The 14244-nt window shown below is 41.7% G+C and overlaps 1 protein-coding gene across 1 annotated transcript; it reads right to left on the bottom strand.

The window, feature by feature from the left end:
• Positions 1 to 2008: 2008 nt before the first annotated feature.
• On the bottom strand, positions 2009 to 12566 carry LOC127189374 (membrane-spanning 4-domains subfamily A member 6B-like). The gene is made up of 6 exons (XM_051146165.1): positions 12420 to 12566; positions 11040 to 11174; positions 9001 to 9057; positions 6030 to 6227; positions 2924 to 3025; positions 2009 to 2129 (listed from the first exon to the last, which is right to left on the bottom strand). Exons 1-6 carry the CDS (start codon positions 12564 to 12566, stop codon positions 2034 to 2036), a joined length of 735 nt encoding a protein of 244 aa, XP_051002122.1. The 3' UTR covers positions 2009 to 2033.
• Positions 12567 to 14244: the final 1678 nt, after the last annotated feature.

Raw genomic sequence — 14244 nt, 5'->3', positions numbered from 1 at the left:
GGGAGGCAGAGGCAGGCAGATTGCTGTGAGCTTGAGGCCAGCCTGGTCCACAAAGCAAATCAAGGACAGCCAGGACTACAAACAAAACAAAACAAAACAAAACAAACAAAAAACCCACCCTGTCTCAAACAAAAACAAAACCCAAAAAGCCCAAAGACAAAACAAACAGACAAACAAACAAAAAACCCACCACCACCAACAACAACAAAACAAAGAAAGAAAGAAGAAAGAAAAGAAACAGTGTAAGAAGGCAGAAGGAGGTCCCAAGCGTATGTCCTTTGTCCAGGTTGTGATTGACACCATGACACTGAGGCACTGGCAGAACAGATAGATGTAAAATGCATTGGAAGTGAATTTTCCATAGCGTTCATCTCATCTAAGATTTATGCCTTTGATATCAGGATACTACACTCATGGAATAAGATTGGAATGTCCTATTCTCCTCTCTTTTTAATAAGACTCATTTGCAAATGATCGGTATATGTTCCTTAAATAGCAGTATTAACTGACCAATGAAGACTCTGGACCTGAGTTTCACTTTCTGGGAAAGTTTGTGACTACTGCTCCCAATTCTTCACTTGTTATATGACCATTCACATTTTAAATTCCTGTATGGTAATTACTCTTGAGTGCATTTCATAATAGACATCTTTCTGTTATTAGGTCTTGTTTCATTTAATTATATTAACTGGTTGCACAATGCTGTTCACTATGTAACTTTATGTTCCTTAAGATTCTGTAGAGTTGGAAATTCATAAGAGGTCTAGAAAGTTTGATGCAAACAGTGATGGCTGAGTGGGGATGCAGTGATAAAAACATCAACTGTGAGTTCTAGGTGTCCAGCCTTCCTTCAATGAAGCAGTAGGAGTCACGTGATTGACAGGCCAGGGTTGCAAACATGTCTCAAAGAAAGACTCTCCTATTCTACAAATGCCTTTGGGCAGAAAATGACAGTGAGTATTTTTATTATGGACTGAAATAGATCTTAATGGCATATAGAATTTGATCCATATTTTATTGTCATTCTCCACTTTCCACATCTTACTATAAATTTCTTTTTAAATATGTTTTATGCTTTATGGGTATTTTGCCTGGATGTATGTCTGTGTTCTAGTGCCCAGAAAGGCCAGAAAAGAGTGTCATACTGCTGTGAGCTGCCATGTGGGTGCTGGTGATGAAACTCAAGTCCTCATATGACCATCAGTGCTCTTAACTGCCAAAACATCTCTCCAGTCTCCTGTAAGAAGCAAAGAAATGCCACTTAGTTGTTCTGGGAATCCTAGAAATAAGTATGGCATCTCCAAAACACATTGCTAAACTGTAAACATTCATACAGATTCATAACACACACACACACATGCACGCACAGAGAGAGAGAGAGAGAGAGAGAGAGAGAGAGAGAGAGAGAGAGAGAGAGAGAGAGAAGGAGGAGGAGGAGGAGGAGGAGGAGGAGGAGAGACCTAGTTGTTTTTCTCTTGCCTTTGGGGGGCATTGGTTGATAGAGAGCAAAGGGATATCAAAGCTGTGTGTATATGTATCACAAGGGACTTGATCTGTGCTTAAAGGCAAAACAACAACAACAACAAAAACCCTTACAAAAATAAAGCATATATTCGCAAAAGACTATATTTTAAAAATAACGTGTATACTTCTTGAGACTTCATTGCAGGCCACTTGTTTCTATGTACTAATGAACAAAATTGGTATGATGAAACACAGGGACTGTTAGTAGTTAACTGTTTCTGTTAATTGCAGGGACAAACAAATGTTGCCCTTTTGCTCCACCACAATCCCCCGAACCATTCTGTTAGTTTGCTGAGAAATATCTGGGAATCTTTGTCTGCTGTTTCCAGGACAGAAGTTTAGCTGAAGCTAAGGCCATGAAAATCAATAGGATATTACTGAACACATATATTCAACTCATTACTGGTATTCACTGTATAAAGAGCCCACATATAAGACACAAACATTGTTACTTTGTCATGGCTGGATTTTCTGCGATATCACTGTATATTTCTGAGATTTTTGTTTTCTTAAGAAACCAATCGTTCTTCATATGCAGGGTTACAAAGTGCCTTTGACTCCACATTGGATTCATTATTTGAGTTACGAGACAGGAAAATCACATTCTAGAATAAAGAAAATATGTGGTTTCAGACTACAAATAAATATGTGTATACATACAGATCCATATAATCATGTGTATGCATGTGCACATTGGAAGGTAGGTAGATACATAGACACGTGTATTTAAACGATAGGATTTCATTCAGTGCTGTAGAGGTTCTAAGGCGAGAACGGCAAGCCATTCTTTTATGCACATGTCATCTTCCTTCTACACGCTAACTGAGGCTGTGGTTAGAGCCAGGCTTCTGGTTCAGTTACTGATGCCGTGCACTCTGAGAGCTGGCTGGGAAAAGTTACATGTTCATATTAAACATTACTTCCCTAATATCTTTGATGTAAGAAAAATTTTAAGATCAGAAGAAAGGAGAACAGAGCCTAAGATGCTGAAGGAATACATCCAAGTGTGCAATTGGTCTTTATTAAGGCAAGTCTGTTAAAGAGACTAGGAGGAAGCACTTCTAATTAGAAAGGAGGCAGCCAGGCTCCAAGACAGGCAAATTCAGCATAATGCCAGGAGACACATTAAACTTCCCAGAGCCTCACTTCCTTTGTTTGCAGAAGGGAAGGAAAGAACCAGGGGATGCGTTAGATTCACCTGTTTTCATGTCCAGATAATCTTCATCAGCTACAAAATTGCCTTCTATGCCTTTATCTACTGTCCTCCCTCCCTGTCCAAATCACCTGGTGTTCATGTCATGGTGACTGATGTCATCCTATCTCCTATTCATGACAGCATAGATCAACACATCCTAAAGAAACACCAGGCAAGATTGAGGGGGGCCGCCAGCATACTCACCTGAGAGAAGTTAAAATGACCCTGTTTCCACCACAGCATGGCAGCGAGCACAGCCAGCCCAAGCTCCAACACACTGCAGATCAGCATCAGGGAAAGGGCTCCCTAAATTCAGGAGAGGAGAGGTGGGTGTGACTGAGTCAGCCAATGCCCTCATGCCTGGGTGGGAGGTGACTGTAGAGATGAAACCATCTCCGCCATCAGAGACACCATCAAGAAGGCAAATAAATCCTCCCTAACCTAGAAATGTGGTGCAATCAATGTCTGGTTTCTTCATTCTCTGGAGGAAGAGATTGAAGAAGACAAACTATATCGACACAGCTGTTTCATGCCACTTCCTCTTCTGACCCCTCTTGGGCAGGGATCCCTGACTACACTGTTCACTCAATGAGGGAGCAGAGAGGAGAAGTGGCCAATAGGACAGAGCCAACAGCCCCTGCTCTCGTCTCTCTTCTGCGGCCTAGTGTGAGGCTTGGCAAGTCTCAGCTTCTCTGCCTCCTGTCTGCTCACTTAGCACACATGTGTAATATTTTCTGCAGAGACTGGTGAGGGCTAGTGGGATTCTGACCGTGCAAAACCTTTGTAAAAGTCAGTATTGATAGAACCTCCTTCCTCAGGCTTTGTTTCTATTTCTGGTGGTAAAAGGCAGAAAAGCAACCCAATTTCTACAGTCTTCAGTAGCACAAACCAAAGCAGGGTCTAGGTAAAGAGCACACCCATGACTTCTGTTCCAAGATGTCCCTCATGAAGGCCACTTGATGGGAAAGAAGATGAACGCCATGTTGTAAACTCTTCGTTAACCTGCACACACTCGTAGAGAGGAGACAGACCACGCCTCTGTCCTAGACACAGTCTTCGCAAATAAGCTCAGCCCACTCTCTGACTTGCATTGTGAACCTATAGCTCATGATGACGTCATACTGTGTGGTCCTTGCAGATTCCTCCTCAATGCTTTTTCAGGCTTCTGGAGTCAGACTTGGTTGTTCCAGGTAGTAATTTACTCCCATTGATATGTGTCTAACTTACATATACTTTTTCTTACTGTGGCTTTCTTAACTGAAGAAGGCACCATGGACCCATCTCTATAAGGAACTGAGAAAGCCTGAGGTTAACCAGAACTCTCTGTCTGGCCAGCTTCCAGCAGGGTGTTTTTTTTTTTTTTTTTCTTATCTTACTTTTATTGTCATAACTGAATGAATATTCTGCAGGATCATCATTGCTACTTTGCTCTTTCTCTCCATGTATTGGGGGGCCAAATGTATGTCCTTGGATGTTTTAATTGAAGGTATGTTATTCAAAATGAACTACTTTCTCCTGATAAAATGAAGTTCCCTCATGTCACTGCCAGTCACCCTTCCCACCTCTCTGTATTTCTCTTCTCCTCATATAACCATCTTTTCTTCGAACTGAAATGAAAGACACGGTGGGCTTGCTTCCACACATGCCTTGACCTACCTACTGTGACCCTGGATGGAGCCAACTCACTGACAACCCAGCCCCCTGCCCTACCCACAATCCATTTCGCAGTGCTTAGCTGAGTTTTGCTCAGCTCACTTCACTTCCTCAACCAGACACATGTGCCAGGTTCCTTGTTGGCATGTCTAGATCACCTGAGTCTTTTGGGAATGTTTTCCTGTTTTAATTCACAAATCTGTGGGCCAGCTCTCTTGGTTTGAGCCCTCATGATTTATGCTTTTAATGGAAACTTTCTCCCTATTCTTAAGAAGCTCTAAAAACAACACTTATGGATTCATCACCTACATTATTTGGTAAGTTTCCCTCAACTCTTTGCTACTACCATGTAACCCCTTTTAATTATAGCCTTTTAATTCCATGTTCTTATTTGTTAAGTCTCAAGTCCTAGGCCCAATGGGTGACGTAGTGTATCAAAGTTGACCTGGCCACAGGTTCTCCCTACTCAATACAAGGGCCTCATGGTTTCCATGCCCCACCTCCTACCCTGGACTAATTAGTGAAGGGGCTGCGCTGCTCCTTCCTATATAATCCAACCATTTTGGTTACCTGTCCTTTCTGTACCTTTGTCCTCTTTGCCGTTGTCCCTGGTCCCTAGGCCTTCTCCCCCCTGGGAGAGGCATAAATGACTTCCTTCCTCCAGGAAATCTGCTGTTCCTGACCAAGAGGGTGATCTGACTCTCCTGGGGTATGTGTTGATCACTCTATTATTCTGGCTTTTGCTACTCACCAACCTTTATTCTGGAGTCTGCCTCTTCAGCTGCTTCTTCCCTCCACCTGACCTAACCATCCATCTTTCTACTACGCCTGTTGGGGCGCCCACCATGTGGCCATGTCTCTGCTATGCAGTTAGGGTGCCCATGACGTGGTCATCCTGCAGCTACGCCCTTTAGTGTTGTTCCACCACATGGGCAAATCAACCTCGTGAGACACTCGCTCTTCTCCTTTGGACCCCTCCCTTTTCCAAACTCCTTGCCTTCCTACAGCTACTGGCCGCTGAAAGTTCTGGATGTCTTTTAAAAAGTATTTTAAGATGTGTTAAGGCACATTATAAATGTCTGAGAAAGTGTCTTAAGGCGTGGAAATGTAAGTTGTAGAGGTCTTAGAAAGTGATTTAAGGTATATTAAAAAGATGAAAAATGCTTCAGGTTTCTTTTCCTTGCTATGCTCTTGTTATATACTTCAAAAGTTCAGAATTTTAACAATCAATGGAATTTGGATAAGCTATTAATCTAGCTCTGGTAAAATAATACACACACACACACACACACACACACACACACACACACACACACACAAGACACAAGACACAAAAGTGAACATTTTAATTTCTTCTGGGTGTCTTTTAAATATAGACTTAAAATTATTCTCCTTGTTCTAAAAACATCTATGCGCAATCTATATATCCACCTCTCTGGAAAGTGTGTTAATGTTTTTTGACTCAGTCATTTTGGGGTTAAAAATGATTTAAAGGTTAAAAGCATTAACATTGTTTACCTTGGCTTTATTCAGCCTTGACCCTTCCCTAAGATCTCAAACCAGACAGAGTGAAAGATTTTCAAAAGATAGGAAAAAAAAAAAGAGCACTACTTTCCCCAAACTAAAAATGGTCAATGCAGCCTGAAGGAATACGTACAGTCAGAACAGCCTTGGCGGTGGAACAGTAAGTCTGGTCTGTGCTGTAGTGATAAAAGATTTCAGTCGGTCTAGTCTCGTTGCTCTGCTCACACTGCTCTGTGGCACGATGCAAACCAGCCAGGTTCACAGAGAGGATAACAATGCCCATGAATGCAAACGCCACACTCAGGATGCTCATAGCCAGGCTGCTGTCTACCTGAAATGAGCAGCAGACCTCAGTTGTGCCTCTTTCCCAAAATGTAGCACAAATTCCCTTTATTTGTCTTCACTACCAACCAAATGATTATCAGTTTATTTCTCTATTCTCCCCAACTCATAATGTGACCACTAGAAAGAGCAGAGGCCCTGCTTTTTCATCCCCAATATTCCCATGCTCCATCTCAAAGATGATATCTGGTAGATCATGTTACCCAACCATAACCACATGTATTGGGCCCAAAGAATGTCTAAGAACACACAAACCCAAAATCTAAGTCACAATTAGATGGATAAACAGGATTTCAATAGTGAGAAAGAAAATAGTTCCCTGGCAAAATCTTCACCTGTAACATTAAATCAAACTTTATAATGTAAAACTGAAAAATTCTCAAGATAGTGTGAACAAGGAAGGAGGAGCAGACACCTGTTGCATTCGCTGTCCGTCAACATTCACAAGGCTATAGTTTGGATTGGATGTGGCCTGAGACTCAGAACCCGTGTTCAGATATAGCCAATGGACAGCTCATTCTCCACGTGGGCCAAGGGGGGATAGGGGGAGTGGGAACTGCCTGTAACACAAACTCTGGTGCCTGAGATTTGATCTCTGCCTCTAGGCAGAGAGGCCCTGTGGGAACACAGAAAAAAGGGATGCAGGCTATGTGGATGAGACCTGATAGGCTGTAATCAGATGGTGGGGGAGGAAGACTCCAGCTGTCAGAGGTCTAGGAGAGAGGAATAGGGCAGAAGAAAGAGGGAGGGTGGGAACAGGAGGATAAGAGTGAGGGTATTATGATCTGGATGTAATGTAAATACATTATAAAACAAAATAAAATAAAGACTTAATCCCTAGGTAGATGATACCATGAGGTGTCAGAACTTTCAGGAAGTGCCTCCTGATCAAAGGTTGGTTATCATAGGAGATCCCATAAATGGAGTATATCAGAAAAATGGTACCTTCATCTTATTCTTTTCTTTGCTGCCATGTGACACATGTCTTTGCTCTCATAGCATAACACTCACCACCTGTCCACAAGCTTGGAACAAATAGATCCACCAAAACCATACACTACTAAACTTCCAAACATGAGTCCAAATAAACCATTCCTGTTTTTGAGCTGATCTGTATCAAGAGTTGAAACTGGACACAGCTAATGCTGGCTACTATACTCAGAATAACATATTCTTCCCATCCCCCATCCTTGGATGCATCAACCTCACAGAAAAGCCAGGTGAAACACTGTATTCCTTACACACTACCTCTCTTAGAAGCTCAGGCACCTAAAGGTGAGTATGGGACATTGTTCCCAGGGTCAGGTAGCGTTTGGAGTGTGGAAAGTCTTAGGATTGACTAACTAGGGTCACGTGGGGATGGTGGTAGACAGAAATCTTTACATGTGACTAAGGATGTTGTCATTTGTGGAAACCGTGTGAGGCAAAAGAAATGAGACTAGATTTTGGTAACTTGAGACCACAGTGCAGGGGTCCTTGGACTCTTGTTCCAGATTACTCAGTTCCAATGTTCACTTTGGATCTCATCTCTACAACATTGATGGTGTCAGGGAAATAAATTTCTTTCTTTTTCAACTTATAGACAATGAAAATTCAGCTAAGGCCTGTCTGAAAGCTATGGTTACAGGGAGGTATTTACAGGGTATTGTAATCCAGCTGTGTTGCACTGGAGCATGATTTAATTTCAGGTCACTTATATTTTAGACAGATGGTATAAGTCACTCAGAACTTTGAGCTTTTGGGTGCTACTTTTCACAAATAGTGACTAAAATCAAACTCCTGGAGGCCTTGAACAATAGTTGCCATCAGGATGCTGATAGTATGTATATTTCTAGAACAAACTAGGTTTATCCTGGCACTCTTCTGTAACTTCCATAAAAGAACATTGTTCAGCATTGGTTAAGCATCTTTCATGAGCCTTACCCTACTTAGAGACTACCTCTTTCTCAGTTACTGTTAGTCATGACATTTTACCACAGTAACAGAGAAGTAATTAATACTCTGCATATTTGGGAGACTCGATCAGTCAGCTTTTACTAACTAAAGCCCTAAAATTTTGCATTATGTGGCATTGTCTCCCATGATATTAAGTGGTAAGATTATAGAGTATATTCACAAATATAACTCCTTCACAATAACACATTAGCTTCACTACTGCAGAGTAAAATTTGAAAGCTTGTGTTAGACTTTTTATTACCATGACAAAATTTCTCACATCCACAACTTAAACAAAAAGTATATCTGACTCAGTTTCAGAAGTTCATAAAACCATTGTGGGACTCTTGTGGCAGAGCAGAACTGATTTTAGTCATAGTAAAAGTCATAGGCATGGACATGGTGGTCAGGAAGTCTAGTGAGAGGATGTCTGTGCTAGGCACATTTCAATTTCTCCTTTCTATTCCATCTGGCTTTTACCTTACGGGATAGGACCATCCCATTTTGGAAATGGAACAGCCACATAGGTATGCTTTATTAATCTCCTTGGAGCTTCTAACTCCATTCAAGTTGATGGTCAAGATTAATCATTATAGCCTGTTGCCTACACAATGGCACCATAGGAAACCAGGATTTCTACATGAGATTCCTAGGCACAGGTCTCAGACATAGGTCACTCTGTGATTTTGGTCACCATGATAGGAAGAAAGTGCTTTGTATTGGCATATGGAGAACCCAGAATCAGCTCACAGATAGAGCCTGGCCCTGATGTGTGTGCCCTCTGGGTGTCATGCTCCTCAGTGCTGAGTTATGGCTCTTGTACTCACCCAAGGCTTTGTTGACTTTGTCTCGGTGATGATGGACAGAATTCCAGAGATGATAAACTGTTCAGACAAGAAGAAAGCACTGTCAGCTCTATTTCTGTGTACTGTGTGACCACAATTTACTCTCTGGTGTGTGTGACAGGTTCTCCTGGAACAAATGACCAATGACATATACACAGGTTCACAGGGGTGTCCCTTTGCCTGTGTACTATTCAGAAAACACAAGAAAAAGTAGACAAGAGCAGAAATCTATCCCATTAAAATTCATAAAGATTTTAAGAGATAGCAAAAACACATTTTTGTTAATTGGAAAGGAAACGTTGGAATTAGATGATTTTAGAGCCTCGGGCATTGTTCTACAAGGGAAGAGAATGGAAAATAGCCATGGGGTTTTTGTCCCGTCTTTCATTAATAAATTTATGGCACTCTTATTTGTATATGTAAACCATGCAAACTTCCTTCAGTACATCTTACTTGAACATGTTGAAGTAACATTTTAATGTGCAATTTTCAACATGAGGAGTTTTGCATGTACATCCTTTATGACATAGGCCTGTACTTTCCATTTCTTGTCATGCTCTTGGCTGGCTGTGCAGCATGATCTTGACATGAAGATAATGCTGGTGTGCTAAAATGAGTTTGGAAAAGTACCTCTCTCTTTCAGATTTTGGTAACAGTTTAAGAGTGACTTGTGCTAGTTTGTTCTTAAAGAAATAAGAGAAAATATTAAATAACACAGAGAAAAGGTATAGGAATTTCAGTAACTGGTCCTTGAGATTAAGATAAATGAGAACAAAAGGAAAAATAAGGTTGCATTGTAATCTTTAACATGACTTAGAAAAATTTATCCAATAATTAAAGGAAATCAAGTAGCAAACTATCTTTTAAAATTTTTTTTAAAGGTAGTAATTTTGTCTTTTCTAGTCTGCAAAGTTTAGTAGCATATGCATGTAATTACATGCAAATAAAGATCTCTGTGGTGCAAAGGATTGAACTAGAGGTCTGTGCATTCTGTGCGTGTGTTCTACGGCTAAGGTACACCCACAGGTGCACACGTAGCATCTTCACAAAACTAAAAGAACCGAATGCTTCTTCTAATGCATGGGCTGCTTAGTTTAAAGAGCACAGTATGGTGAGGAGAGAAAAAGAAAGTAACAGCACTGGCCTAGAAACACTGCATCAGCACCATGAGCAGGGCTAAGTCAACAGTGAAATGATGTCTATAGTATACACCCCTCAGGGAACCGGGCAGTATGGCAAGTCAGTACTGTCATTGTCACCTAATGATCACCGCTCTGCACTCAGTTAACAATTAACAAAGTATCAGACAAATTTAAACTTTGGAATATTTCATAAAAAGCCAGCACAACTCAGAAACTGTCAAATCATTTAGGACAAAGTTTGAAAGGGTCCAAATAAGGAAGTCTACTTCTGGAGTCAGAACAACCGGTATGATGCAGTGTCTTTGAGTGGAAACATACGGCATTCATAGAAAACTGGTGAAATCAGACAATGTATTGGCCTGAGGTGACAGGAAATCTCACTTATGAGTGAGACTCAGACTATACCACAACAATCTAGTGGAGAAGTGTCTTCGGAGCACAGGACCTTCATGGCCTCCTGACCCCAGACATGGAGAGTTTCAGAGCAATTTCTGGTCCATGACCCTGAGTGCCTCCAACAGAACCCAATCCTAAGAATGAGTGCTCCTTCCTGCAAGTGATTCATGGATGTCATTGCGTTCTACAGAAAGCCCTAGATCATTTGGATACCTCTTTCTGGACTTTCCCCTAAACTCAAGAGGCTACTAAAATCATCATAACTCAATAGGTGAGGTGAAAATTCATATGCACAAGAAACATTTATTTGAACTAGATGAAAAAATCTTCAGAATGGCCCTCCTACACTAAGACTTTCTGTAGATGACAGAGAGGAGAACAAGATCTACCATCAACCCCTTGTGCCCAGTAGACAGAAATGCAGCCAGGTGACATCTCCCTTCTCTGTCCTGTACATGTTATTCCTCCCAGAAGTCTACTTACAAACAAAGTGCCTATAAATGGGTAGCCAGATTTTAACAGGGCTGAGAACTCTGAGGTAAAGTATTCTGCATGGGGAACAGAAGCCAAAATGATGCCCACACCCAACACCATCACAGCACACATGATCTGGACTGCCTGTTGAAAGAAGAGAGATGAGAGATTAAACCAGCAATGACCAGTGACATCTCTCTACTTTCCCATAGGACTCATGCATGGTCACTTTCTACAATATCTTAGTGAGCAAACACACACACACACACACACACACACACACACACACACACACACACACACGCACAGCTCAGGGGTGAGAGAGGAAAATTCATTCTGGAGGGTATGTGGTTCTTCCACAGCCTCAGAAGGCCACCTTCAGGTATTACTGTCCATGAGCCCCTTGCCTGCTCAAGGCCCTTCCTAGCAGCTCTAGTCCAGTGTTGAGCTGAGTCTATGGTTAGCAAGTCTCTTGCTCCCTCTTGTGGGAAGAAGAGGTATCTGAAGGCCTTCTCACTATGACCACTAGAATGTGGAATTCTCTCCCCACATCACCCAGAGCCCACAGAGCACCACACAGAGCCAGTGTATCTGGCCAGCTCCATGGCACCTTCAGACCAGGTGGCCATTCTGTGCATCCCCTGCCTCTATGTTGAAGGGAAAATTTGTCTTCCTGACATCCTCCTTCACCTCATGGACTCACAGCTTTTGTAATTTTGATTAGGTGATTTTCTAAACTTCTGTTACATGTACTTCAGAGGAATCCAGAGGGTTGCATGCCCAAGGTGAGGCATCAGTTCCATTGTTCTGAAACTGACTAACACTGAGGCCCTTGAAGATAGTGTTAGAGCAGACAACACTGAGGTGCAGCTCCATTGATCCTCACAGCACCAAACACGTGTTCTTCTCATCTCCTTTCTTTACCAAACACGTCCAGTTAGTAAGTCCAGGATGAGCACAGAGAGGCAAACCAATGGTCTTTTTGTATCATTTCTTCTCACTAGTGAGGAGAAGGCTGGTCTACACCCTGAGAGCACCTAGATTGTACCTACAAATTATTTTAATAAGGAAAATACTAGCAAGTGCTCTCCAAACATGAAGGCAAAACAAAAACTGAATTAAACAACAAAATCCCATTGATGCATTGAATGAGATCATGGGAGTTTGTTCATTCCAAGTACATGACATTAAGGGAAAGACTTGCCAATCTGTGGGAAGTTTTAGTGATGTAAGCAGCTGGCCAAGGGCTTCCACAGATCCACAGACCACTCTGTGACCACTCTGTCTAAACTGAAGGTTTCCTACACCCTAAATCTATTTCTAGTTCTAATACAGACAGTCTCCTGCTCTGCCCTCCACAGACGCCACGGATTTCTGAGTGGGATTTACCGCCAACACTTTGACCTCTGCCTTTAGATGTTTCTTCAGGCTGTCTTGCCTCTGGGGAGTAGGCTGGTGTTTGTCTGCTTGGGGAAAATTGATTCCATTTGGAGAAATCACCATCACATTTTCATTGGCCACTACTTGTGGAATCATGATGGCGCTCGCACAGCTGAAAAAGAAAACGGACTCAGCTCTTAAAGAGAACTGTGCTCACCAGGGTGGTTTCTTTTTGTGTTTCTTTGGTTGTTTTTGTTTGTTTGTTTGTTTGTTTTTCTGTTTTTTTATTTGTCTAGTTGTCTTCTGAAGAGGGAGAGAGAGGAAGAGTGTGTGAAGCTGAATGGACAGTGAGGATCTAGGATGAGATAAGCAAGGGAATCCATGACCAGAATACATTGTATGAATTTTCACTAAGAAACTAAATGCTCTGACTCTGAGTACAAAACTTAAACAACATCAACAACCAAACAAAACAGATCATGACGCCCGGGGTCTGCCTCTACTTTCCAGACCTGTCCTCTGGCAGAAGAAACTATTCAGGAGGTCTTTTCACATAATGTGAAATACAGAATGGTGCAGACTGGGGCTTATGTCTCCTGGTGAAAAAAGACGTCAGCCCCAGGGTGTCTATAAAAATGAAGACACTAAGAAAGACCTTCTAATTTCTATTTTTCAAGGCTTAGGCCTTATTTGGGCAGGCTCTCAACTAGTTCATCTCTCCACCTTGCCTCATCTCTTTATGTGTCCAGCTATCTTCCCAGGCCCATATTCACAACTGTCTATCTTCTGTGTCTCCTGTGAAAAGACCTTCCTTCTTCTCCTTCCCAGAATTGACCCCTCTCTCTCAGGAAGTCCCACCTTCCACTTACATGTCCCTCTGCCAATCAGATTTTTATTGACAGCTGCTACATGCATACAACACACAAGAGATTCCTCTAACACAGCCCAGTGATTTTTAGATAATAAATACATCATAGGAAGGCATAGCCTGAATCCCCAGTGGTTCCTGTGCCCATACCCAAATATTAACACAAAACTTGCAAAATATATCTCCAGTCTTTCCTCAATTCTACCTAGTTCAAGTGCATTAAAAAAAAATTCAGTGACATTCACCTTCTGATTACTCTGCTAGTGATGAGATATTAAAATTCAGCCTTAAGTATTTTCCAATTCATGCTATATGCCACTCAAAAATACTTACAACTATTTGTCTATTTTGTGTGATTAATGGTACCATTTTTAGAATTATCACTTCACATTTTATCATATTTTAGTAGATGTGATCTTGTAGTGTTTTTAATCCTCAAAACAATCCTCTAATGTCAATTAATAAAATCATAGTCAGTAAAAAAAAATCCAGAATCAAAGGTCTGATGTTCATGTGGAAGTACTTCATGCTTTGTACAGGGACACAAAATCAATGTTAAATAAATAGTTAAAATTCTCATTATTAACCTGTTACCTAGACACAGTTGGGTGCTGGACCCCAGCTGTCGTGGACTCTGGTTCCTCTCCCTGATTTCCCACCTGCCAATGGCAGCCTGTGTTGAGCCTCTTCAGTGTGGGGAAGCAGCTGAATGCAGTGTAGAGAGATGTCCTGGAGATGTCACCTGAAGGTCAAGGCCAGACTCATAGCCTTATGAGTTGGAAGGACCAAGTTTCCGGTGGTATTGGTTTCTGAGCTCTGCTTGGCTCTCTTTTCTCTGTGCTACTCTCAGCCCTTAGGCTGTCCAATTAGATAATGGCCTGCACATATATGAGCTCTACTCCTGCTAGTCATATGTCCACCAAGATCATGCAGGTGGCAATAGAAGATACAGAGGTAAGCCAGATT

This window comes from Acomys russatus, chromosome 5 (assembly GCF_903995435.1).
Source record: "Acomys russatus chromosome 5, mAcoRus1.1, whole genome shotgun sequence".
Classification (NCBI taxonomy): domain Eukaryota; kingdom Metazoa; phylum Chordata; class Mammalia; order Rodentia; family Muridae; genus Acomys; species Acomys russatus.
Note: the sequence above shows the minus strand (reverse complement) of the source record. Positions and strands in the feature narration are given on the sequence as shown.

What these genes read in the sequence shown, in the direction of transcription:
- LOC127189374 (XM_051146165.1), bottom strand. Translation starts at nt 12,566, where the DNA reads ATGATTCCACAAGTAGTGGCCAATGAAAATGTGATGGTGATTTCTCCA. An exon ending in CATTTATAGGCACTTTGTTT is followed by an intron (nt 9,058 to 11,039) that starts GTAAGTAGACTT and finishes TTGTCTGAACAG; the next exon opens with TTTATCATCTCTGGAATTCT. An exon ending in CAAAGTCAACAAAGCCTTGG is followed by an intron (nt 6,228 to 9,000) that starts GTGAGTACAAGA and finishes TGCTCATTTCAG; the next exon opens with GTAGACAGCAGCCTGGCTAT.